Below are 24,533 nucleotides of genomic sequence, written 5' to 3' on the forward strand. Positions count from 1 at the left end.
ACGTGGAATGTAAGAGTGTACCCAGAAAAAAAAAATGCCGCCTAAATGAAATTGGTTTGGAAAATATATTCACACGTTGCGATAAAATGTATTCTTGAAACCAATATATGTTTATTACATTTTGCCTTGGCTTTTTCAGCCCGGTGACAGGGGTTCAAACGCCCGTGTAATGCACGCACGCATTTAGCTAATTACTGCTGTTTCCATCCCCCTCGCCACACGCGCACAAACACACGCACGCACTCATGCACTCATGCACTCACGCACCGTGGCAGCCCACACAGCTGTACAGACCCTCACCGTGGTGACGGTTACCAAGGAGACGATCGCCATGAAGCCCGAGGCGGGCGCCACGGCGACGCCGCCGCTGGCGGCCGAGCTCACCGATTGGCTCACGCTGCAGGATCACATGATCCGCTCGCACGTTGTCACCGTCGGGGACCTGGACGAGATATCGGAAGCAATACGGAAGCTGCAAGTAAGCGTGGAGCAATCGGATGAGCTATGAAGCTCTTTTTCACGGATGTCCACTTGCGCACGAGCGTTCGCACGCTCGTGTTCGTGAAGCACGGACACGCGTTAACGTACGTGCGCACGCGAGTACGCGCACGTGCACTTGCGATCGCAGCTGCACGCAAAGGGATACGGAGACTGGCAGAGACATGCATTGTGTACGCGTGCGTAAATTCATACGTAAGTTCATTAAGGCTTTGGAACGTAAAAACAAGCAACATTTACATTGTGTCCGTAACCCGTCAATCATCTCGGGAGCCGAGAAATGAAAAGGAAGAAATGATAGTGAATGGAACTGAGCAGACCAGAATCGCATTGGCATAGTGTCATGGGTCAAACGCTGCAAGGTGTTTCGTAATACCACATGCAAAGACGCGTTAGGGTGGAGTGGCAGGTCAGTGGTTGGCACAATGCTCTATAAACTTGGTGACCTTGGTTCGATAGCTGACCACAGCTAACATGAGTTAGCAAGTGATACTTCAATCGGTCCTGATCCCCACTACCACCCACTTCCACCAACTCGCATTAACCAGCCTGGTGAAGCATGGTCAAAACAACCACCATGACCAACAATGGAATGATGAGACCTTTACTTTATCCAGCAGTGGAATGATAAAGGGCTATATATTATTTATTTATTTTAAAGTATGCTGCGCGCGTTGACATTTGAACACATTTTACAGAGATTTAAATAATTGTTTATCATTATTATAAAAAAAATGAACAATTGGTATTTTATTTTATTGAAGTTTATAATTTAACATGCAGTCACCAATTCACTACGTGTGTGTTTCATATACAAATGTTGGTGGCGAATGTGTGTTTTGATTTGCCCTTCAGAAGGTTTGCTTATCTAAGACAACAGACAGTTAATTAACCTGACTGATCAAGCCAAACCTGTTTCACTGATAACAAAACCACCCTTGAAATCACAAGTAAATTCCAAGCTTGTCACCAAAAGAGGGATGGCGTTCAATTTCCAGGAAACTCGAGTGTTCCCTGAATCATGCAGAAATAATGGTGGCACGCTGGTGATCATAATTCACGTGCGTATTATTAGTATTACCACAGTATTATTGTTTACAGTCATCAACCATTCTCCATCTGCTGTTGGATGAATGGTTTTTGATATTCAGCAATGGCACTCACAGCTTTAAACGGCTGCCTCCTGACCACAGAAAGTCATACACTTTATCACTCCATCCCCTGTTCGGTCAGACCCTTGTGTATTTGCAATGCCTTAGCTGTTGACAAATCGTGGTGCTTTATATCAATTAATCCTGCCCAGGTCCATTTGTGTTCCTTCGTCATGATTATAATAGCTAACATGTCTGTCCTCCCAGTCACAGCATGAACTGTCCCATTCCACTTTATCTGCTTTCCATCGTATGTGACATTCATTGTTCGTCACCATATTTTCGATCAGTATGCTATCATTGGCAATATCTATTGATTATAAAATAATTCATCCAGACCCGATGGTGATTGGTCCTTTACAAGGCTCATCTGCAGTGCCTTTTCAAGGGCACAAATAAAACATAGTCTGTGCACTTATATGACAAATTGTATTTCATAATGGTATAATACTGAATGATACGGAACACATCCCTGTAATCAAAATTATCACTGTCAGCGACATCATCCAAACCACATATAATATGGAATATATAGACATCATCGTCATCAGAGTAACAAAACAATGTTTGCTTCGGACATCAAGTAATAATGAGGGTCATGCAAAAACAGGGCACTCTCAGACAGCGAGAGACATTTTGATCATTGATTAATAAGAGCAGCTTGCTCGTGTTTTTGCCCCAGAACTGCTATAAAATGTGAACATCACAGGTCCTTTTAAGTCGGCGCAAATTACCGGACGGTGCGGGAATCCGACGAGTCACCCACGGTGCACTTCACATCGAATGCAGGGGGCCGAAGGCTGTGTCGGTTTTGCTCCATACAGAGTAACAAAATGCGGAGACGTTTCCTGTCCTGCCCCAACCAATCATGGTCACTACAAAGACCCCCCCCCCGTGTAGCCTGCAACAGACTGTTAGGGCAAGCGCTGTTAGCGAGCACCTATGAAGGCCGGCACGGCGCACGAGGGGGTGGGTGGCCAACATCACGCCCGGCCGCCTTTGTCTCCCCAGTGGCGATGTTTACACACCACAGCAGGTGCTCATTTGAGATTTAGTCGACCCAGGGGAGGCCCATGACCGGTTCAGAAAATGGTCATCGGGGTTGGCCGTGAGCGGGAATCGAACTCGGGCCGTCCGATTCGTAGCGTGGCACTAACCGCTACACTACCGCTGGCCACCCACCACACAAGATGCCACCGTTGTATAATGATTTGGCACACTGGACCTGCAATCCAGAGGTCGCTGGCCCAATCTCCCGAGCATGACAGTTGAAGCGATGTGCAACTTTCTGAACCCCCGCGGCAATCTGCGCAGCCAGCAGATCGAGTATAGTGCGTTAAATTTGCGGGTAGTCTAACTTCTCGCAAGATGCCTGGCCAATGTGGAAGAGGTCAAAATGCCCTCCAGATGCGCTCTCGAGAGAATCCCTCTAGTTTGGGTCCTTCGGCCAGCAGTGACGTGGTCAAGTAATTCCAGGGCTGCACTTTTACCTGTCTCTTATTGTCTGTAAACTAATTTTTCTCCCCTGCACCACCCCCCCCCCCCAAATTCCCCAAACCCCTTTTATCTACAACAGAGGGTGTTGGCAGACCTGGACCAGAGGCGACCTCAGTTGGAAGAGCTCATCACGATATCTCAAAACTTGAAGAACAAAACGGGTGACCCAGAGACTCGAGCTAACCTCACTGGAACCAGTGAGCGCGCACGAAACACTGATTATCACCGTGCGGCCGTAACCTATAGCCGTTGACGTTGCGTGCTCACGGCGATGGTAAAATGCCACGCTCGGAGCACGTGTTCTCACAACGATCCCTTTAAGTTACCGTACAGTACGCGTAAAAGGGCAGAATTGCAAATTGACGGTTTGCACGCAGCGAGGTCGCTTGCGAAAAACAAAAATGCCCGCGACTTATGGGCCATGCGTGCACCGGGGGCGGCGCAGTAGGGACGGCGTCGTGTCCAGGGCGCCCTCGCAGGCCTCGTCTGACGCCGATAACGAAGCTCAGCTTTGCGACGACCTGCCCGTGCTTTGAGGTCGGAGGCGTTTCGCGACAGAGCCGGTTTTACCGTCCGCAGTTCTGTTCGCCCTGATTCTGTCAAGATCTCATGAGTTTATGGCAGCGAGCGTGAAGCGTGTATTTAATTTTGAGGTCATAACGTGTGGAAATTTTTGGGGGGAGGAATTAAAACTATTTGGTTAAATTATAGAAGTTGTACCAATTTAAAATTTTAACATGAATGTCTTTCTCCATAAATACGAATGCCCTTCACCAGCTTTGAGGGAAAACGTGTTGGATGTATTTTAACGTCTAATTGTTTGCTTTCAATCGGTATCAAGTGTGTGTTCGCTGTGCTCCATGTATCTGGTGATTGCTACCTATGCATCCTTGTGTTGGGTATTGGCTGTTAGTGCTCGAAAGCAGCATTGTCAGATTAATGGCTTTTCCGCTAAATCTAGTCGCAGTAAATGAGGCTTAGACGAAAATGTTGGTTGGAAGGTTTAATTAGGATAGATTACTTACTTGCCTTGGGCTTTTACTCTAGTTTATATACCCTTGGTGTTAATATTCTTGGCTGACAGGCTTGAGACATGTGTTTTATTCAGACACAGGAGCAAAGATTTGGATCGAGTTATATTATTTTAAATAAAAATAAAAGAAAATTGTACTGAATTTTACTGTAGTGCGGATTTGGGTGGAATTTAACTTCACCTTAGTAAACCTGCTTCTGTTTGTTTGGAAGACAGATGGCCAGGCAGCAGGTATGCAGGCAGACAAGTAAATAGATTTTCTATATTATTTGAAAAGATTTAAAATGTAGATAAACACGGTATCTGGGAAATACGACTAGTACGTTTGTCAGGAATGGGTCATACCTTGAAATATTGGCTTGTGTTCTTTTTTTTCTCAGTTCCAGGTCAGTGTTGATGATAAATATCCTGAGATTTTATTTATTTATTTGTGCTCATAGTTTTCTGGCCTGTCATAATTGTTTCATTTCCTTTCCACAAGCAAAAATATGCAATAAGGCCTTCAAGAAAGTCTTAATTCTCAAGAAGGCTTTAAGTGGTTAATGACCAGACTAATATCATCATTTGTCAAAAACATCTTTTTAAATATAATTGATTTTAAAACACACCTGCACTAATTGATTAGGGTGCCGCAGTGGTGCAGTGATTAGTAGCACTCAAAATGCGAATCTTTATTTATCCTAGAGAAATTTGATGATCTATGAAGCTCTTTTTCACATATGTCCAGTAGGGGCAGGTCAGAAGGTTACAACAACAACTCTACGTTTATGTATATGCACGCTCTTCTGCCTTTCTACCATGGTGTAATGGTTACAACCTCCGATTAGCACGTTTGGCTATGTACGGTGCGAAAGAAGTTCAACTTACATGCATAAAACACACGTACATGGCACGCTAGACTTGCAATCCAGAGATTGCCACTCCAATTCAGCCTGCCGACTCGACAGTTGAATCAATTCGATCGTTTCTTAAACCCCCCACCCCTCTTCTTGCATCCTCTCCACGTCTCTCCACCGATTGGCATGCGTGGGTGCACCGCAGTGAGTCGACCGGGCCGGTCACGTGTGGTGGGATAGATGTCATTTTGGGCTACCTCCACCTCTTGGCGAGAAGTTTTCGCGATGATCGGAGAGAGTCGGCCAAAAGAAATATCCTCGAGAGGGACTCGGAGCTCTTTCTCTTCGGAGGCCATTCCACCAGCAGTGGTGTGAACCACGAATGGCAGGTAGTTTACCTTTTACCAGTGTGTGTGCAGGTAGCATTGCGCAACGATCCAGGAGTCTGCCGCGGCATAGGGGAAAGCAATTAGGGCGCTTGCTTTGCGGGTGCGAATGTGTCCGCGCATGTGTAGGTCGAGTATATATGTGTGTGTGTGTGTTTATTTCATGGTCACGGGTACAGCATCATCGGGGTATGGTGTTTGAACTTGTACGGAGCTTTCCCTAGGTCAGCTCGGCTCTAAATGAGTGACTCGGGATGCACGCAAGCATCGACACTGTTGAGGCAAAGAAAGATGATTATGCTGCTTGCGGGAAATCGTCATATCAAATCTCGTCCGCACCTTAATGATTTGTTATGCAACTTGGTTGCAAACAGCTGATTCGCTTACATGTGGACGTCTTTGCAACCACCTGTGAACGGTTGCGCACCCGAGTGCTTCAGGTAGAGACAAACTCTTACTTTCCAGCGACCTGGCCAGCAATTTGAGCGGCGTATCTTTCATCACGTGCGCATCCGTAAGCCCAGGATCGTTGTCCGGAGTCCCGAACGCGCTGTCACAATTCCCTTTTCGGACCTCTACTTGGCGCGGTTACGTTCGGCTTCAACCCACGCACTCCTCCTCCCCTGCAGTCGACCGCGCGATGACGCTGTACGAGGACCTGCAGCGACGCGTCGCCGGGCGGCAGGCCCAGCTGCAGGAGATGCTGCACGACTCGGCGCAGTGGCACGAGGGCCGCCAGGAGGCCGAGCGGCTCGTGGCCGCGGCCGAGGGACGCCTGGCGCGCCTGGCGCAGCCCCCTGCCAACTCGAGCGAGCACATCGCGAGGCAGATCGGCGAGCTCAAGGTGCGTCCCACCGCCACAGTGCCCTCTCTCGCTCTCTCGCTCGCTCTCTCTCTCTTACGCGACCGACGTACGACGGTTTATTTTATTTGACTTTACGTATGGGTACGTATGTTGCGGTCGTTGAGCGAGTAAAACCGTAAGCTATTTTTATTTTACCAGGTAAGGCCCCGCTGAGGTGTGTACAGCTCTTTTTTTCAGAAGCGAGCTGGACACAAATGATGGCTCGACGAAGTGGCTTATCACGTGGAAATCTGTAGCAGCGAAATTACTCTAAATGCGTGATGTTGATTCTAAATGTGGAGGGAAAAACCGCAGGACCTGGATAAAAATCCACGCAACCACCGTGAGAGCGACACGCAAACTCAAAATATAGAGCAGGCGTCAGGGCCGTCATTGAAACCACGACCTCCTGTATACCAAGCGAGGTAGTTATCATCTCGCCACCGTTAACATCTCGGAGAGACTTTGTACATCGCCTGCGCTAATTACCGAAACTCACCCTGGCTATCAAACAGACAGAGAGACTCATGAGAGACAGCGACGGGGTTGGAGGTTGGCCACGGACGGGGCTAAGGGCGCACGCTGGTCCTTCCATGTTGACACCTTCAGCTTGAGTTGAAATAATTAATGGAAATTGCGGAGCACAAGCCCAAAGGCCCAGTACGTCAAGTGTTCAGCAACAAATAGCACGCTTGACGATGAAACAGATACGAGTTTATACGTTTCTTGAATTGAACAAGGTTGTGAGAACTTGGAAAAAGATACAAAGGGAGGGAATTTCCTGAAGGCGAGCAGTGCGAGGGAAGAAGCAGGAAGAGATTCGGCAGGCAGGAGGAAAATGTTGATGACGCACGCTTTGTTTTGCTTTTGAAGTGTGGTGGTGGAAGTATTTTACCCCAGTTGTTACTTTAGACCAGCTCCATGTCAGGGAATATGTCGTGGTGTAATGGTTAGTATATTGGACTTGCAATCCAAAGGTTGCCGGTTCAAATGAACAGTTGTAAGAATTGACACGTTCCTAAAATCCCGCCTACCGCCTCTTTCCATCCAGTCGTATAAACGGGCACATCGCAGTTGGCCGATTGGCCGGTCACGTGCTGGTGGAGTAGAGCGCGGGTACTCCCACCTCTCTTTTCTTCAAGACGTCTGGCCGGCGTGGCTAAAGCAACGTCTGTGTACAGTATAGCTTGTAGCTTGCCAATTGCTCTGGTTTGATGGAGCATTCATTCGTTGGGAGGACGGGATAAAGAGGTTGGAGGAAAGGGGGGGGGGGTAGGATATTGCCTCCCCCCCGGATTTTATTTTTGAACAGCTCCATGCTACACCAAAATAGTGGATTGTAAATCCGCGTTACTGCAACACTAACATACAGCCATGCATTCAGCAATCCTTGTTCAATATTAATTCGCAGCTCCCTCGGCAATATTAGGGTTCAGGGATCAGTTGACGAAAACGCCTTAGGTATAATATGCCTGGGTTTGTGATTCGTACAGTGAATTAATACCTGGGCTTTCTCCCATTCCACTGTTCCCCAATGCTTTTTGTCGTCATTACAAATTAAGCAGACGTGACAATGTTTCGAGTTAAGAGAGACTTGGAACACGCTGATTTTTTTTATTTACGTTTCAAGCTTGGCAGGTGTAGACTCTAGTTTGAACGCACGATGTTAATTTGCTATTCAGCCGACGTGGTGGGTGGAGTGGTGGTTGGAGTGGTGGTTGGAGTGGTGGTTATCGCACTCGTGCCACGAACTTGGGTGACCCGGGTTCAACGCCCAGCTAGTGCCAACAACGTCAGTGGTGCGTGATATCTGGATCAGTTCTGACACCTCCACCCACCCCCCCCACTTCTTCACTAACCCATACAGGCCAGTGTGGGAGAGCCTCTTCATCCAGCAGCGGATTGACCGAGTGCTTTGACTTACGAATTATTTATTGTTTATCCAATTTGAGCGTTACACTTTTTGCCGTACTGTTTTGCAGACGTACCAAACTTGAAGTGTTTTTTGTTCACATATATAAAACAACAGAGATGCTTTTGTGCAATGCAGTAAATGGAATAGATGTGGAAGATACTTTTTTTTATTTTGTGGAAAATGTTTATATGTGCATGATGCCGTATTCACAGGAAGTGATGTCGAATCGAAGGTGTTACTTCGATACTTTTCCTACCAAAAGTGATCACATGGTGTAACATTTACTGAGATTATTAAATTTAAAAAAATGTTTACATTAAAATGTGCATACAAACTGCAATTCAGTGAAGAATATTTAACATTTCTAGAATAATTACATTTTCGGCATAAACAAGTTTATTTAATACATTTAGATAACAAAAAATATTAAACAATAATGAAATAGGGACTGATATGAAAAAAGATATGAAATCCAAAACGCATCATTGTGACATGTATAATTCTTATATATGCTTATGCAGTATTCTGTTTTAATGTTGCATTAATTTTGAACTTTTAACTAAAAAATGTAAACTATTTTATGAACCAGGGCAAGCCCACCGAGCGATGAGCTCGTTTTAAGAGGCGACCTGTCCACACACCATATCTCATCGAAGTGGTTTGTTAAATGTGGAAATTTACAGGAGCCAAACAACTTAAACGCATATTTCTAAACGTGGAGGGGAGCAAAAGCAGAGGACCCGGAGGAAAAAATCCTCGTGACTACCACGGGGAGAGAGAGAACATGCAAACTCCAAATATACAACACAGGCATTGTTGGGGTTGGGATCGAACCCACGCTGTCCATTGTGGCAAGTGAGGGAGATAACAGCTCCTCACTACCGCAGCGACTAAACTAGACTTTTGCTGCATCTGGTCCCTGATGGTCGGTCATTCTCTGTACAGTTATCGTTTTGTAAAAGTCTCCAAAATACATCTCAAATGTCCTCGCTATGTATCTATCGTTAGATAGGAACCCGCCACACCCACCATTGTGTGTGCCACGCTTGGGGGTTGAAATGGGAAGGACTTTTGGGAAATAAAAGTCGCCAAGACTTTTCTTTTTTCCTTTCAGCACAAAAGTTCCATAATTGGGTAATTGGGGAAATCAACCCGAATAAAATAGAGGAAAAATCTGGCATATAAAATGTCCGGGTTATGGGAGGGTTGCCAAGGTTATGCCCTTTCAGCAATCCAAGGTTCTTAAATTTAGAGCCAATTCTGCCTTTCATTGTGCAATATCCGGCAGGCAAAGAATGAAATTCAGTAAAAAAAACCCAATGTATATGCAGAGAATATACGTAATGTCGGTACAGTATGGGTTGAGGAGTGTGGGATGTTGTGTTTATATGTATATACATCAATAAGATCTCTATTTGTACGTATGAAAGTGTGTGTGTGTGTTCTTGGCCTCGATTATCTGAATCTGTCCTGGGCCTCCCGGAGGTCGACTCAGCCTCAAATGAGTACCTGGTGCAGTGTGTAAACATCGCCACTGGGGAGAAAAAAGGTGGCTGGGCGTGGTGCTGGCCACCCATCCCCTCGTGTGCCGTGCCGGCCTTCAAAGGTGCTCGCTAACAGCACTTGCCTCAACAGTCTGTTAAGGCTACACGGGGGGATCTGTGTCTTGGCCTCGCCTATGTCGACTCAGTCCTAAATAAGTACCTGGGTCTGTGTGTAAAAAATATCTCGGCGCTGGGGGACAGAGGCGGTCGGCAATTGTGTTTGCCGCACCCCGCCCTTCATGTTGTGACAGCCCGTATGGGTATGAGCTAACACTTGCCCCGACAGCCTGTGTCGGCTTCATGGGAGATCGTTGTCTTTGTGGATACAAATTGCGAGCAGCATTTTCTTCATCCCTAAATATGGGTAGTGGTGGTGGAGTGGTTACTGCATTCGTTTATGAGAGTAAAGTCCCAGTGTTCAATTCCAGGTTGTGCATCACCATGAGCAAATTGTGTCTGAATTTGTCCTGGGATTTTCTCTGAGTTGACTTGGCCCAGAATTAGTATCTGGTGCATTATGTCAACATCAGCATTCGGGAGCTGAAATGCACAATTTATATACAGCAGTTTATTTTCCTTGGTATTTTGATTTTCATTTTGAAATACATTGTATAAAGGCTTCCAGGCAAGCCACAAAATGATATTTTAATTAAATGTAGATGCCAGTATTTCCACCCATTTCCTCATTTTACACACGAACGGCGTGGAGAATAATCTAATCCATTTGGACAAACTTTATTATATTTCTTTTCTTTAACACGTTTGAGTAATAGTTGAAGAGCTGTAGGCTACTCATTTACCTGAATTAAACATTTTTCATGGTACCATTTCTCAATCCAGGTTTTTTTCTCTCTCTTGAAACATGTCCCGTTGAATATTTCTCACGGCCCTCAGTAAGTTATGAAACAGGGTATTTTTAATAACTTCAGACGCAAGTTACACTGATGTATTTAACTTGCAGGCCCAGGGTAGGGATTATTAAAACAGTTTTCATTAGCTCACAATTGCTCATAACGGTACAGGAATATTAATCTTGAATGCAAATCCCGTTGTTAACTGTCACACACGTGCCGCCCCCATTAATTATGAAGATGGTTTGCAAATGAGCACAACACTCACGAAATCGCAAAAAAAAGTTAAATGAGGAGGCCCTATGCCCACTTTTTTTCTCTGAATTTTAATTGTTTCTTGCTTAATTATGTAGCATGCAATACGGCCGGTAAACACAAAGAAACTCTAATCGCATAGTAATGCCTCAGAGGCTGTGGTATTACTCACTGACATTCCCAAATGCTCTCTGGGACTTCCCGCTCAACAGCAGAAGCTACAAATTTCACTGATGACTAGGCAGGCAAATAAAATGGGCGATGACTTCAAATTGTATGATTTATGCAGGAAGCACACAGCTGCTTGGCCGGGAATTGCCCTTACCTGTTTTTTCCCCGCACAGATGTTATCAACTCGGCGACGCCTGCGTATAATTTCGATACCGTTGAAAGATTCAAAGGCATCGGGGGTTCCTGTAAGCGTGACCTTGTACGAAGACTTCTGGGGGCGGGGGAGAGCACTTCACTGTCAATGTTCGACAAACTTAGAGCGCGTTGTCGAACGCTAAACACAACGAGTAGCGATAAGATATGGTGTTGGTTATTGTGCATTCCACCCTAGCTCCCGCCTTCTCTGCCTACGAGCAAATGCTGCAACTCCCATCGCTTAATTGTACAACACTGTGGCATAGTATCCATCCCCATCCAAATATATTGCACAGTTTGTATATCAGGAATTAACATAAGGGGGGCCAAGTGTTTAGAAGGGGGGATCAGCCCCTCACTTTTAATCCCCTGCCCCCCCACTCCCACCCACCTCACACTACAGGGCTGAACGATATTGCTGCCTGATGCCTCATTAGGAATTATTTTTCGTGAAATTATTTAATGTCCTTTTTATTTTTCTGGCCATGCATGACGTTACGTAACACTGCAGTCAAAACGCATTTACTGTACGTCCCAACAAATTTCCATCCTGCACTTGTCGCAGAAATGCCTAAGCCTTTACTTTGTGTTATCGTTATGTGCGGGAATCCCATGCAGACATGAGCAACATGTATTATTCCGGGTTTATTCAAGCCCATCACATAGCATGGGCACATGGCTTGTCAGTTAAACCGGAGAAAAACAGTCAACACAGTGACTCCTCATTGGTCTGGCCCGTCAGTGATTTATGGCCGAAATCTTCAAAATATCTGATGTTTCCACATTTTCACATCTGTGCATTTTGTCGAAGGGGTAAATTGTTGCTTCTCACGCACATCAGTATTGTCGTGCATTGGCAGCTATTCTCCATCTACTGTTAGATGTTGTTACCGATTTCTGGTGCCGCTTCACTTGGTTTGGTAGGCCTGCTGTTGGTTGTTTCAATGATCAATGTTTTACTTTCAATGCAATAAGACCACAATTTGTATTTCATGGGCAATTCATTGCAACAAATAATTCCCCTCGCTTCATTCTCTCGTAAATGAGCTTTAATTGTATAAATCAGTCCACAGTTGGATGAAGGCCTCCTCACACTGTAACAGGTCCTGACCATACCTTGCCAAGTTGACGAGTGCTGGCTGGTGATGTTGGGGGCCAACATGACTAATTCAGATACCTCTCACGACTTGAAGTTTGCCGTGATCGAGACTCGGACTCAGGTTGCTCTGTTTTATCACTGCAGTACGCTCACCCCGGCACCGCAGTTCCACGCGTGAAGGCTACACGCATCATAAATGTGCTTTAAATAAATAAATAAGATCCCATTTATTTTTATTTTTTCCCCATGAATGTTTCCCGCATTATTTGGTCGGGAGTATTTTTGGCCCTCACGGGCAATGAAGCCTTTCGTTTTTTGATTTACGAGTGATCATGAAGTCCTGTGTAGTAGAAACATTCATAAACATACTACATCGTTAAGCCGACACTTTCTTGTGTTCCAGTGTCGTTATATATGTACGTATGTTAAACGCCATTCGCATTGTACGTAGCCAACCGTGCTAAAAGTCAAGTGACATTTAGTTTTAGTTTTACATATTTCTATTTGAGAACTTGCAATGAAGTAGCATTCTTACAATACTCTTTTTTAAATAAATACTAATATCAGTTTTGCTACATATGAATCTAAAAACCCAGCAGTGTTAATTTAATATGTCTAAACATTGCTCATGAGACCCAGAAGGTCAACACTGGTTTAGTGTTGCTTATTTGTGTAACCTAATGCCACTGATTACCATAAGTCCTGGAAGATCAGTCGGAGTAAAACATGTATTAAGGCAACAAAATGAACTTACATCTAGCTCTGAAGCTGGCGAAAGGCGTGGATCCTTCTTGATTTAGTTCTCGTAGCATGAACCAGGGTGAGTCGCGAACTGCTTCCTGGAATTTTTAGCGTGAAATTGGCACTGTCTCGGCAATGGCTAACGGCTGTCACGCCATCATATAGCGGCTCTTAACTTCATGAATAAATGTATCACTTTCTAATATTGAACTGTCCTAGCACCCTAGAGTAATGCTCACATTGAATTATTTTATTTTTCTTTTCCACCCCAAGCCTCTTTCTGCACTTATATAAAATGATATTGTGTAATGTGAAAATATAATTTCTTACCCACGTTTTTTCTCTCTCTCGCCCCGTAGAGAAAAGTGTGCGACTGTTTTAGTCTTTTAACGCTGTGGGTTTAAGCATTATATATTTATATATGTACATTACTCAACTTCTTTATTACTTGGGTCATGGGAAGTTTAATCAAATAAAGCATCTGCTGAAAGGTTTAATTGAGAGTGTTTTAGGGTTAATGCGCTGGCGCCGATAATGAATACATTCTAATGATATTTTCATCTAAGCGGACCCGAGACTCGTGAAGCCACGTTCATAGTTCACGGTTTCACCTCGTAAGGATGTTGTCAACAGCAGTGCCCTCGGTGCAGAATGCACACATCTGTCACAATCGCGAGCTGTGGTCATTCCACTGCTGGATGAACGGCGTCCGGCAATCCGTTGTCATCGCTCACAATCCTGCGATGTAACAACCCGCCGAGCACCAGCCCTGCGCTACGCGCCGACTGCCGATTGCAGAGTTGGATTGCACAGCAGAGTTATTTTTTGCAATTTTGGGGGCCAGCCACGGGAGCACGCAAACGCGTGTCCACCCACCACTCACTTTGGCATTGTTTATTTTCTGTCTATGCACGGTGGCCGATGTTTGTAATGACACAGCTGCTTCTCTGCCACAGAGTTTGGCCAAGGAGCTCCGACAGTGGCAGATAAGCGTCGACGCGGCGAACGACCTCGCCCAAAAGCTGCTTCGCGACTACTCCGCCGATGACACCCACAAAGTCGAAGAGATGACGGGGAAACTCAACATGGCTTGGTCGGACATCATCCGACGGTAATTTTTACCTTCCACAAATCGTATTTTTGTTTGTTTGTTGTGTGTGTAAATGAACACACCTCCTCCAATGTATTATATAATAACAATAGATAATAATAATAATACACATAATGATAATTTCGAATTGATACACGTGTGCACAGGTTCCGGTCGCTCTGAGATCAAGAAAATAGTTCAGAGGTGCGGGAAATCACAGTCAAGCTTGGATGGGGTGGGGGGTGAGCTGACGCCAGGTGCCAATAATTACCCAAGCTCTTTTGGTCTATACTTCACATATATATTTAGTTTGCGGCTTATAACGAGATGTTCAGCAAGCTCCCCGTTAGCAGTGTTTACACACGTGGGAGGAAACCGAAGTGCCCGGAGCAAACCCACACACACGACAAGGGGTGGAGCCAGGGGGGGGGGTGACAGGGGTGACATTCTGAGTGTAAGTGTACGACACTCGGTCTGGCGGACTCAGTGCAACTGCATTGTCAGAGTGTGTCGCCAACCGATGGCGTCTAGTTCAACAGCCTGACTCTCTAAATCATTTCTTGAAATTAACATTTGTTGAATGTCACCCCGCCCTGAAATCCTGGCTCCGCCCCTGCACACGACAAGGGGGGGGTGGGCGGACAACGCCAAATGGCTTTGGCCATCCAAGAAATACTGAAAAACTTGTGCTGATTTATACAGCGCCGTTGCACAATTCTTTAGCCAAAAGTTAAGTTTTCAGCCGTGAAAGCCCGCGTGCCAATAAATCTGGCTGGATTGGAAACCCTCCTTCTGTCCCCACTGCAAGGCATTTACACGCACAGCCTTTTGCTCTGCGTCAATAAATCCCAAAACAACATGACACAACTCATAAATGCCAGGCCGTTTTGGGAGGCCATTAAATTCCGTGGCCTGTTATTGGTGCCGAGCCGTATTGATCCTGTGTTATAAACCTTGAGCTCTCGCTTATCAAATAAAACAAATAAAACTATATAATAATGTTGTTTAATATGTAAAATACACTTGTCAGGTTTGCACATGTTAATAATGTCATTGCATTTGGCTGGTCCACCCAACACTTCTGAAATATGTGAATAAGCAACGCCATGACAATGTAATTAATGGAGTAAATTACTTTTGTATTAATGCTTTGCACATTTAGTCCAGTTCATTCTCAGGTTACATGTGATGAGCAAATATGGACTACTGATTGTATGTTTGAAAAAATATAAATATGTACCTTATTTATAGACTTTATTTGATTTCACTGTATAATCATATTTTAACGTCATATTGTCTGTTATGCAGTTCAACATGAACACGACTGAACATACATTAAGTTACAATCTTATTGTAGCGTCAGTGTCAAAGTCAAAGTAGTGTGTGCGCAAAACGTTTTAGCGGGTTACTCATCTTCTGTTCACAGCCCTCTTCCAAGCCACGGGTATTCCACACTCTTGTGGTGTTGGTGATGAATCTTTCTAAAGGTCAACCTCGGGTGACCTCTTACAAAGTGGTGCTCAATTTATTGACTTGGATTTGAACTTGTAACCTTTTTATTTATGATCCGCACACTTTTAACTACGTTTAACTACTGCTCCACTTTGCCGTATGCATAGTGTGTATGCATTTATTAGGCCTGTAATGCTTTATTGATCCATCAACTGAAATCGATTCCAATGCTCGCGGCGACATGGATTGAGTCACGCTTAATCACAATCGATGATTTACTGATTTGTGCGCAGCACGATACGCACTATTGTTACCATTTGGCCGATACAGAGAGACACGTTGAGATAATCCAAAGTGAACAAAACAAACGAGGCAGAAAAGAAAATTGAGAAGCGATAACAAACAAGATTGGAGAATCCATAAAAAAGGTTTTTTTTGGATTAAAATGGATTGTAATTTATATGAATACATTAACCCCCCCCCTCCCCTTTACTCCTCGCACCTGATTGGCTCACAAGTGACGACATCATTCACCCCCTCTATTTTAGATGGAAACAGGAGGATTTATCCACAACTCTGGCTGTCGCCTGATGAGGCTGGTTGTAATTACCGGCGAGACGTCACGGTACTCGAATTGTAAATGTTGTGGTGGGTTTACTGTCCAACACACACGCGGTGTGCTGAACGAGTAACTTCTTGGCATGTTTTTGTTTATGTGACAAACCTCACTAATTGGTTGTGTCGAGTGGTGGCGGGTTTAATGACACATTTATATTTACACGATCTATCTCAGAAAAAAATCTTACGGATAATATTGGTCGCGAAGCCTATGTGTTAAAGATTGGAGAAATACATGACAAGACGAATTGATTCTTGAATCTGATTTGTGACAATTCAACCCATCGATGTGGAGCTGGGGGCATGGGTGATGGGATTCATGATATGCCCTAACAGTCATTATCAGTCAATACCATTTACAATGGGATGCTGCCCCAATGGTCTTATGGTGTTAGCACACTGGACTTGCAATCCAGACGTTGCAGGTTTGTTTCTGTTTAAATAATGGGAGAGTTTCTGAAATTCACCCCTCCCCCCACCTCTGCTTACCCAATAGTATAAATGGGTTCACCAAGGTCACGTTTAGTGGGGTAAAGTGTGGGTGCTTCCAACTCCTCCAAGACTTTTGGCCAGTGTGAAAGTGTAGGCCAAAATACTTTATAAGGGGGCTCTTTAGAACTCCCTCTGGTGGAGACATTTCTTCCAGCAGTGATGTGAATATAGAATGGCAGGGTTGAACCTTCATCCTTACCATGTACACAGTCTATTAGGTGCACAAAATAACCCCGAGCATTGAAGGTGGAGGAGATGAAATCAAACGTATTTGTTCAATTGAGCAAGGTTTTAAGAATTTCGGAAAAGAGACAATGAGTATGCAGGAATTCCAAAGAAAGGAAAAAAATCCGAGAGACATGTTTTGACAGTACGGATAGATGAAATGGACAGACTGGTAGACTGAATCCTGCACAGATAATGTGAGATAGCATTGCTGGGGACGGTGTGTGTGGCTTTGTGTGCATGATGATTATCTAAACTGATCCTCGGCCTACCCGAGGTCGACTCCGCCTCAAATGAGTACCTGGCGCAATGTGTAAACAATCAGCACTCGGGAGAGGTCCGGGCACGGTGCTGGCCACCCACCCCCTCATGCATCACGGTGCCGGCCTTCATATGGATTGCGACCCGCGAACAGCACTTGCCCCTACAGTCTTGTTAAGGCTACACGGGGGGGGGGGTGGGGTCTTTGTCTTTGTGTGCGCATCGTGGCTCAGCCTGAACGACCGCGAGGCCGCCCTGGAGCAGGCCGGCAAGCGCGTTCAGCAGTACCACCTGGACCTGGAGCGCTTCCTGGCGTGGCTCTCCGAGGCCGAGACCACGGCCAACGTGCTGGAGGACGCGAGCCAGAAGGAAGGCGTGCTGGAGGGCTCGCGGGACGCACGCAACGTCCAGCGGCAGTGGAAGGTAGGGGGCCTCCCGCGCCACACACTTCATAACTCATCGGATTCTCCCAGTCTAATTACAGATTCTGACTCTGACGCGTGTGCACGCACGCATGCAGCTCACGGAAACCGAATGCCGACACAGTTGTGGGGGCGCCACCGTGGCGGAGATGTTAACTGCCTCGCCTTGGTATGCAGGAGGTCGTGGGTGCGATCCCGACCCTGATGATGCCGGGATTTGTGGAGTTTGTGTGTTCTCCCCCGTGGTCGCGTGGATTTTTCTCCAGGTCCTCTGGCTTTTCCCTCCACATTTAGAATCAACGTTCGTTCAGAGTATTTGGTGGCTGATATAAATTACCACGCGATAAGCCACTTCGTTGAGCTATCATTTGTGGCCAGGTTGCTTCTGAAAAAGAGCTACATAGCTCAATTGGCTTTACTTGGTAAAATGAAAAAAAATATTTTATAGTTTAGTTTTGCAGTCGCCGTCGTGATTTATTTGTATTTTTTTTGCAAATCTAAATTTAGGCTGTATCTCAAGAGAGTAATGATAAGTCCTCGAGCAGTTCTGGTGTAGGTTCCAGAGGGGAGAGCCTGAATCTTCTGGAACAATCCAGAATAAAGAAATGGATGTTTAGCAGAGTGGAAAGCTTGACGAAGGAAGTTCTAGAAGGAAGGATATTGGAAAAGAAGCTGAGAGTCTTAAAATAAAAAGGCCTGCTCGACAAATTCTAAGGGAAGTGTGAAATTAAAAGGAATTCTCAAGATGGGCGAGGATGGACTGGTAGAGATCTAAAGAGGAAGAATCTCAAGACTCTGACTACTCAGATAAGCAGTTGGCCGTGCCCGTCACTTTCGGTGGTCTTGAGGAAGTGGTGAAAATTGCAGATTCCGAAGGTCAGGACTGGCAAACTAAGTCATCACCGTCTCTCATATTTTCATGCGTGGGTTTTTTTTCCAAGCACTGTGGTTTCCCTCCCACAAGCCAACACACTCGTTAATGAAATTGGACACACATGCCAATACAGGGCTCTTCTGAGAAAGAGTATTGAGGCTCAGTGAGGCTCTTCCCTGGATAGATAAAGGGCATTTTCCCATGATTAAATTTTTAGGGTATCACCGTTGAATTCCCACTAAGTGTTGCTCACCAGGTGGTGCTTGTCTTCACCGCTCTTGGGAAGATGACGCTGATGGAGCTGGGTTGAACTTTTGCAAGGATTTGAATTCACTTTCTCATGATTGAGAGCCCTGCTGCTCTGTACAATTATCTCGTGTGGTTTACTTGTCTTCCCAATTCATCACGTATACTTATTGTATATGTGCTATATAAAGCATACGTGACAAGACGAAAGAAATGCGTGACTTCACGTAATTTCCTGACTGCTACGTTATTGTTTACGTCAGTGTGGGCCACTTGTGGCCCCTAGTGGCCTTTAGTGCGGGCCCTGACGTGCTGTTAAACCCCAACGGTTTCAAATATGTGGAGGCCCTCACACTGATGATGTCTTATCGAGCGAAAGTGACCTCCTGAAAATTAGTCAAGAACACTGGGTCACTGTTTTTTTTTTCCCTCAGTGCAAAATTTAGTTAAATATATTTCTATTAAAAAATTTCCAAACGTTTTCCAATAGGGCATAGGTAATGTCCGAGTGTAAAAATACAATGCGTCTACATATATTGTAATGCTTGTAAATGCTGTTGCCGTTTGTTAGGTAACCGTTAACCGTCTACGTGCAATCAAGAGTTTTCTAACACTACCTGGCAAAACCAGACTGGATTTAAATGAACGCTGTGTTATACAGATATAGTCCCACCAGTGTCATTGTGTGACATTTTGCCAAAAGCTTTTACTAGTGCCAAGACATTTATTTTGCCAGATAATTTATTCGTGATGACTCCTATTTACAATTTCTTCAACATGCCCGACCACTGTTGCCAAACGTACTGCATCACACACAGGGTAATTCTGCCTAATTTCATGACGGTCTCACTTTCATATTTTTCAAATAATGACATTTTTTTACTATTGTGAACGAGAGGGCACTATACGTAGCTGAGCCCCCCCCCCCACCAATACCCCCGACGTCACCATCTCTTTCCACCCCGGTGCCCCCATTCCTTGGCCACACTCACCGGACCCTCTGCCCCTGGCGCACCCCAAACAATGACAAAGATCCCCCTTATAGCCTTAACAGGCTGTTGGGGCAAGTCTTGTTCGCGAGCAGCACCTATGAAGGCCGGCACGGCACGCGAAGGGTTGGGTGGCCAGCACCACGCCTGCCCGCCTTTGTCTCCCCAGTGGCGATGTTTTCGCACACCGCACCAGGTACTCATTTGAGGCTGAGTCGACCTAGGGAGGGCCCAGGACCGGCTCAGATCACCAGGTTCGTAGTGCAGCGCGCTAACTGCGACACCACCGCTGCCTCCTGGCGCACCCCTCCCCCATGCACAGGGCACCCGTAGGGCTCCTCCCGTCGCTCCCCCCTCTGTTCGGAACGCATCTACCACCTGTAATCATTTACATCCCCTTGTCAATCTACTGCTGGATGAATGCCATGTCGGTCATGAGGGTTGTTTGACCATACTTCACCACGCCGGTCAGTGCGAGTTGACGACAGGGACAAACTAGAACTGTTAGTCAGGCAGGTTCATAGCCCGATGCGCTCACCACTGCGCCCACCAAACCATCCGCCCGCATTTCTCTTTTCACGTGATTAAAACTTACAAATCCGTGGTGACGCACAACAGATGTGGTCAGCCTCCTCTGAAGCACGGTCTGGATAGATGCACATCACTAACAGGGCAAATGCGTCCCACGTTTTCTCTGCAGTGCATCCATCAGGCACAGCCGATGGATTGAACGCGAATTATGCGGCCGGGAAAGAAGCTGTCATTAAATTAACTGTGACGTTCACACGGGGCCTGCAGTGACACACTCGGGAGGGCTTCGCTATGCTTCTGCCGTTGCTCCGGCAGAAGGTTTGACCCCCTCCACAGGGAGATGTTGGTCTTGATCGAATGAGATCCGGAGCAGAGGCACCCTTTCACTTGCCGCCCTGTTGGATTGCTGCGGCAGATGATGAATGATTTCTGATGGAGATGCCTTGGCAATGGATGAACGTCGGATAGAAAAAATGTGGCGCGTAGACATTCACGAACGTTCTTCAGAGGGTTAGAAAAAAGAACATTGTCGCTTGGTTTTGAAAAAAAAATTACATTCTTACATTGCTATTTTATTGAGCAGCTGTTAAACTTAGCAGGCTTTCAGTGTGTTTAACACGTGTGATTGTCTATATGTAATTGTCAGTGTAAATCAAGGACGTTTTATGAATGCAACTTCATGCTGTATAAAATAAATTAAAACCACAAAAACAATTGTTATTTTCTCAAAATATTAATTTGCAGTGCTCCAAGGAATTAGTTTAAGCAAATATATGTATTAGTTATATAAATAGGGTCTCATAATAAGTTAACCTTAATCAAAAAATTAACAGTTTCCAATTTAGTCACGGTATTTGCATTATCTCTATTGCTGTACAGATGGAAATCTATAAAATTGTTGTAAAGGAGGCAAATTTGAATGAAAGTTTTAGAGGACAAGCATGCATTTTATTAAAATCCTTACAAATACAAAACATCTCTATTAAAATTGTAATACAATATCCTTGCAGCTTGAACAGAAACGAAAGCTTAAAATTCAAATGATAACATCTAATTTATTTTTATGAGGCAATTTGTAGACCTTTATGAATAAGGATTGTCGATGCATGGCCAACCTGCATAGTCTCACCATGTACCACCCTTAACGGACCCCCCAATCGACGCCAATTATGATCCATAGCCCGCTGCGATCTGCTGTCCCGCTTACGGGATCCATCCTTGAGTCTGTGCCAGTTTTGCAATAGACTTGAAACAGTGTTGTTCAAAAAGGGCTGACTCTGTGTGTTCAGCGCAGTACGCTTTTCATGGATCTGACTCAGTGCACAAGAACAAATGTTCAAACCAACGAGCTCTCTGACCAATCTTTAATGTTAATGTTGCCATCTTTGTAAAGCTGATCAGTAGTCCTACACACTTGACACCTCACTCCCAACCGTTTCGCAATCAATACCAAAGACCCCTGTCACGTGATTTACAAGGGTCGCCTTCTTGTGTGCTATGTCAGCCCAAGTACTGGACATCTGTGGAAAAGAGCTTGATAGCTCATCGGATTCCCCCAGGAGAAACAAATGTTCTGATTCTGAAGTTCCATGTCGGACGAGGGTGACCTCTGGTCCTTGGTGTTGACCTCGCTTAAAGCCCCCTCGTGTGCCGTACCGGCCTTCGTAGCGCTTGCTCGCTAACAGCTCTTGCTTCAAGAGCCCTGTGTAGGGGATCTTTGTCTTTTTATTTTTGCGTGGCGTAAAAAGCGCCCCTAGTTGGACGTGAGCCAAGGTGGGCACGACTGGCGGCTGCCGTCGTGATGGCTCCTGTGGGGTGTATGCTTGCCCTGCCTGCAACGTGCGTACTATTTTTAATATGCTGCTGTCCCTCGTGTTAGAGAGCGGGGGTTTATAGTTGGTGCCAGGGCAGGTGCACGATAAGCCTGCGAGTGTTTCGCAGACACGGCTGCGGCTACAATAACAGCGGGAGCCATCTGCGTCACTCCGTTTACCACGCGTCTCTCCCCCGCTGCGTCTCGCTCTCCAACGCATAAATCACTCGCGATGTGATGTGTTGTTATTATTGTCATCATCATCATCATTATCTCTTTTTGTTCTGTTTTTTTTTTTAAAGAAATGTGTGGTGTATCTGTTCGTGTTGCTGGCTTACTGGATATCATGATCTATAAAATGGATGCTGACGTGGTGCAGAGGTCACCGGCTTGATCTTGTGCCACAGTGGTTGAAACAATGAGACAAGTTTCTTAAATCTACCCCTGCCTCCGTCCGCCCAGCAGTATAAATTACTTTATCGCTCCACTACTGGTGAAAGGACCTCCGCTAGAGGGATCTCTGGAGAGCCAATCGAGAGAGGGTATTTTGGTCTACTCTTCCATGCTGGCAAGAAATCTCGTAAGAGGTAGGACGACCCACACGTGCGACCTATCGATCAACTGACTATGGTGTACCGATTTCTTAGGGCTTCACTTTTACTTTTTTATATATAAAGATAAAAAAATAGGCCGAATTTGCTACATTGATTACATTTCTAATACACCTATACTGTACTACAAAGCAAATAAATATAACATTTTTAAATGAGGGAAAATATTTTAACATAATTCATATGAAAGATATTGAGTGATGTGTGTTATAGCATTTTCTTTATTTTTGCAGTACTCTACCTCAATAGAATAAGGTCTCTGCAATGGTGGCCAGTTCGAGCAGCTGGTTTGATCTCGGCCTGGGGGGGTTGCGCTAAAGGGTTCAGCGTTTGATAGATTCTAAAATGTGTTTTTTTCTTCCAAGCTCTAAATCAGCGTGGTCCAGTTGGCCTGGTAATAGATGGCACGTTGCTTTCACGGTGCAGCTAGCGCTGTGGAGTGCCCAGCTGAGCCCGCAGAAAGAGGTCGGCCCTCGTAATGGCTTTGGAGCCAAACCAGCAAAGCCACTTAGAGCTGATGGCCGGTGTCAATCTCACAGCAGAATTAAAACTTTGATGCGGTGCATTAGCTAGCAGATGTCACTTTGCCCGCAATTATCCTGTTACAAATGAAAACAGAGCTGCCTTTACACATTTGCCTAAGCCGCTGCCTTTGATAATTGTGAACTTTGGCAAAACAGTACAAATCCGTGGCATGGAAAATTAATTTCCCTTTAAAGTTTTTTTGGGGAGATTTTCTTGGAGGTCTGCGGCTGAATTTCACGGACGTTGTTCCCGCCGTGGACTTTGATAACAAGGCAGCTCCGGAAGACACGCCAGTGGGGGCGGCCTGTGCCTTTTTGTGTGTTTTTTTGGGACGGCGTTTATAGTTCACGGAAGCATGTGGTTCACCGACGGCCAAGCGCCTGCCATGGCTGATGCGTTTAAGTTCGCCTCCCCCCACCCCATACCCCCCACCCCCGCTTGAAGTTTGAAGAGATGCGAACTGACTGGGTGTCCTGCGTCTTTAGAGGCAGCCAGAAGATCTCGGAAGGCAGCTCGCAGAGCCCCCGGCAACTCGCTGTGAGATGTATTGGCGGAACACGGGCCTGATACGGGGGGGGGGGGGGGGGGAAATGATGCGGTGGCGAGATGTTAACTCCCTCGCCCGGTATGCAGGAGGTCGCGGGTTAGATCCCGACCCTGACGGCTGTATATTTGGAGTGTGCGTGTTCTCTCCCTCCATATTCAGAAATATGCATTACGAGTATTTGGCTGCTATAAATATCCACATGTACCTTACCTGATAAAATAAAAATAGTTTGGTTTAATGCAAGCACACCTACGCATTCAGTTCACCCATACAAGCACACCGTGCAGGGTAAAGGTCCGCTGAGCTTCTGAGATCTGACGAGATTGGGCACTGTCCGGGTGATTGCTTGTAGGTAGAAGGAAAATGCTCAAGAACGTGTTGTTAATCAAGACTATAAAGGGCTTGTATTGCCGATGCGGGACAGGGCTACGTGTGATATAGAAAACGGGATTAAGTCGTAAATGAGAAATGTTAATCTAAACGCTTTATTGAAATTCAAAACAGTGTCTCCATGCTCATCAGTAGCGCAGTGTTCCTCTCCATTGGTGGCCCTGATACAATGGTGGAAATTCCCCGTTCCTATGGCTGGTGCGAGTCTGTAATTAACAGAATCACCTACTCGGTGATACAAAAACATACCTATAACACTATGCCTAGCTGTAGCTTGAATCAATAAATTACCACTAGAAAAAATAAACTTGCAGTCTTTTACCACTGCAGAAGTTTTCACGTTTGTGCTACACAAACTCTATTTTACTGGTTATACCACACGATCTGTAGTTCCTGAGGAAGGTCCCAGAATGTGGAGTGAAACATTGGGC

The 24,533-nt window shown here is 45.5% G+C and overlaps 1 protein-coding gene across 7 annotated transcripts in view; it reads left to right on the plus strand.

Annotated features, from left to right (window-relative positions):
* LOC116953045 (dystrophin) overlaps nt 1-24,533 on the plus strand; it is a 662,108-nt gene that overhangs the window by 511,393 nt on the left and 126,182 nt on the right. For all 7 annotated transcript variants that reach the window (XM_032972888.2, XM_032972885.2, XM_032972886.2 and 4 more), the window contains 5 exons: nt 276-478; nt 3,226-3,343; nt 6,031-6,245; nt 13,973-14,127; nt 17,388-17,577. In XM_032972888.2, the coding sequence (XP_032828779.1) occupies nt 276-478; nt 3,226-3,343; nt 6,031-6,245; nt 13,973-14,127; nt 17,388-17,577 (881 nt within the window). The remainder of the gene's footprint in view (nt 1-275; nt 479-3,225; nt 3,344-6,030; nt 6,246-13,972; nt 14,128-17,387; nt 17,578-24,533) is intronic.

This window comes from Petromyzon marinus, chromosome 49 (assembly GCF_048934315.1).
Source record: "Petromyzon marinus isolate PM22_M1 ecotype Great Lakes invasive population chromosome 49, UKy_Petmar_22M1.pri1.0, whole genome shotgun sequence".
In the NCBI taxonomy this organism is placed as follows: domain Eukaryota; kingdom Metazoa; phylum Chordata; class Hyperoartia; order Petromyzontiformes; family Petromyzontidae; genus Petromyzon; species Petromyzon marinus.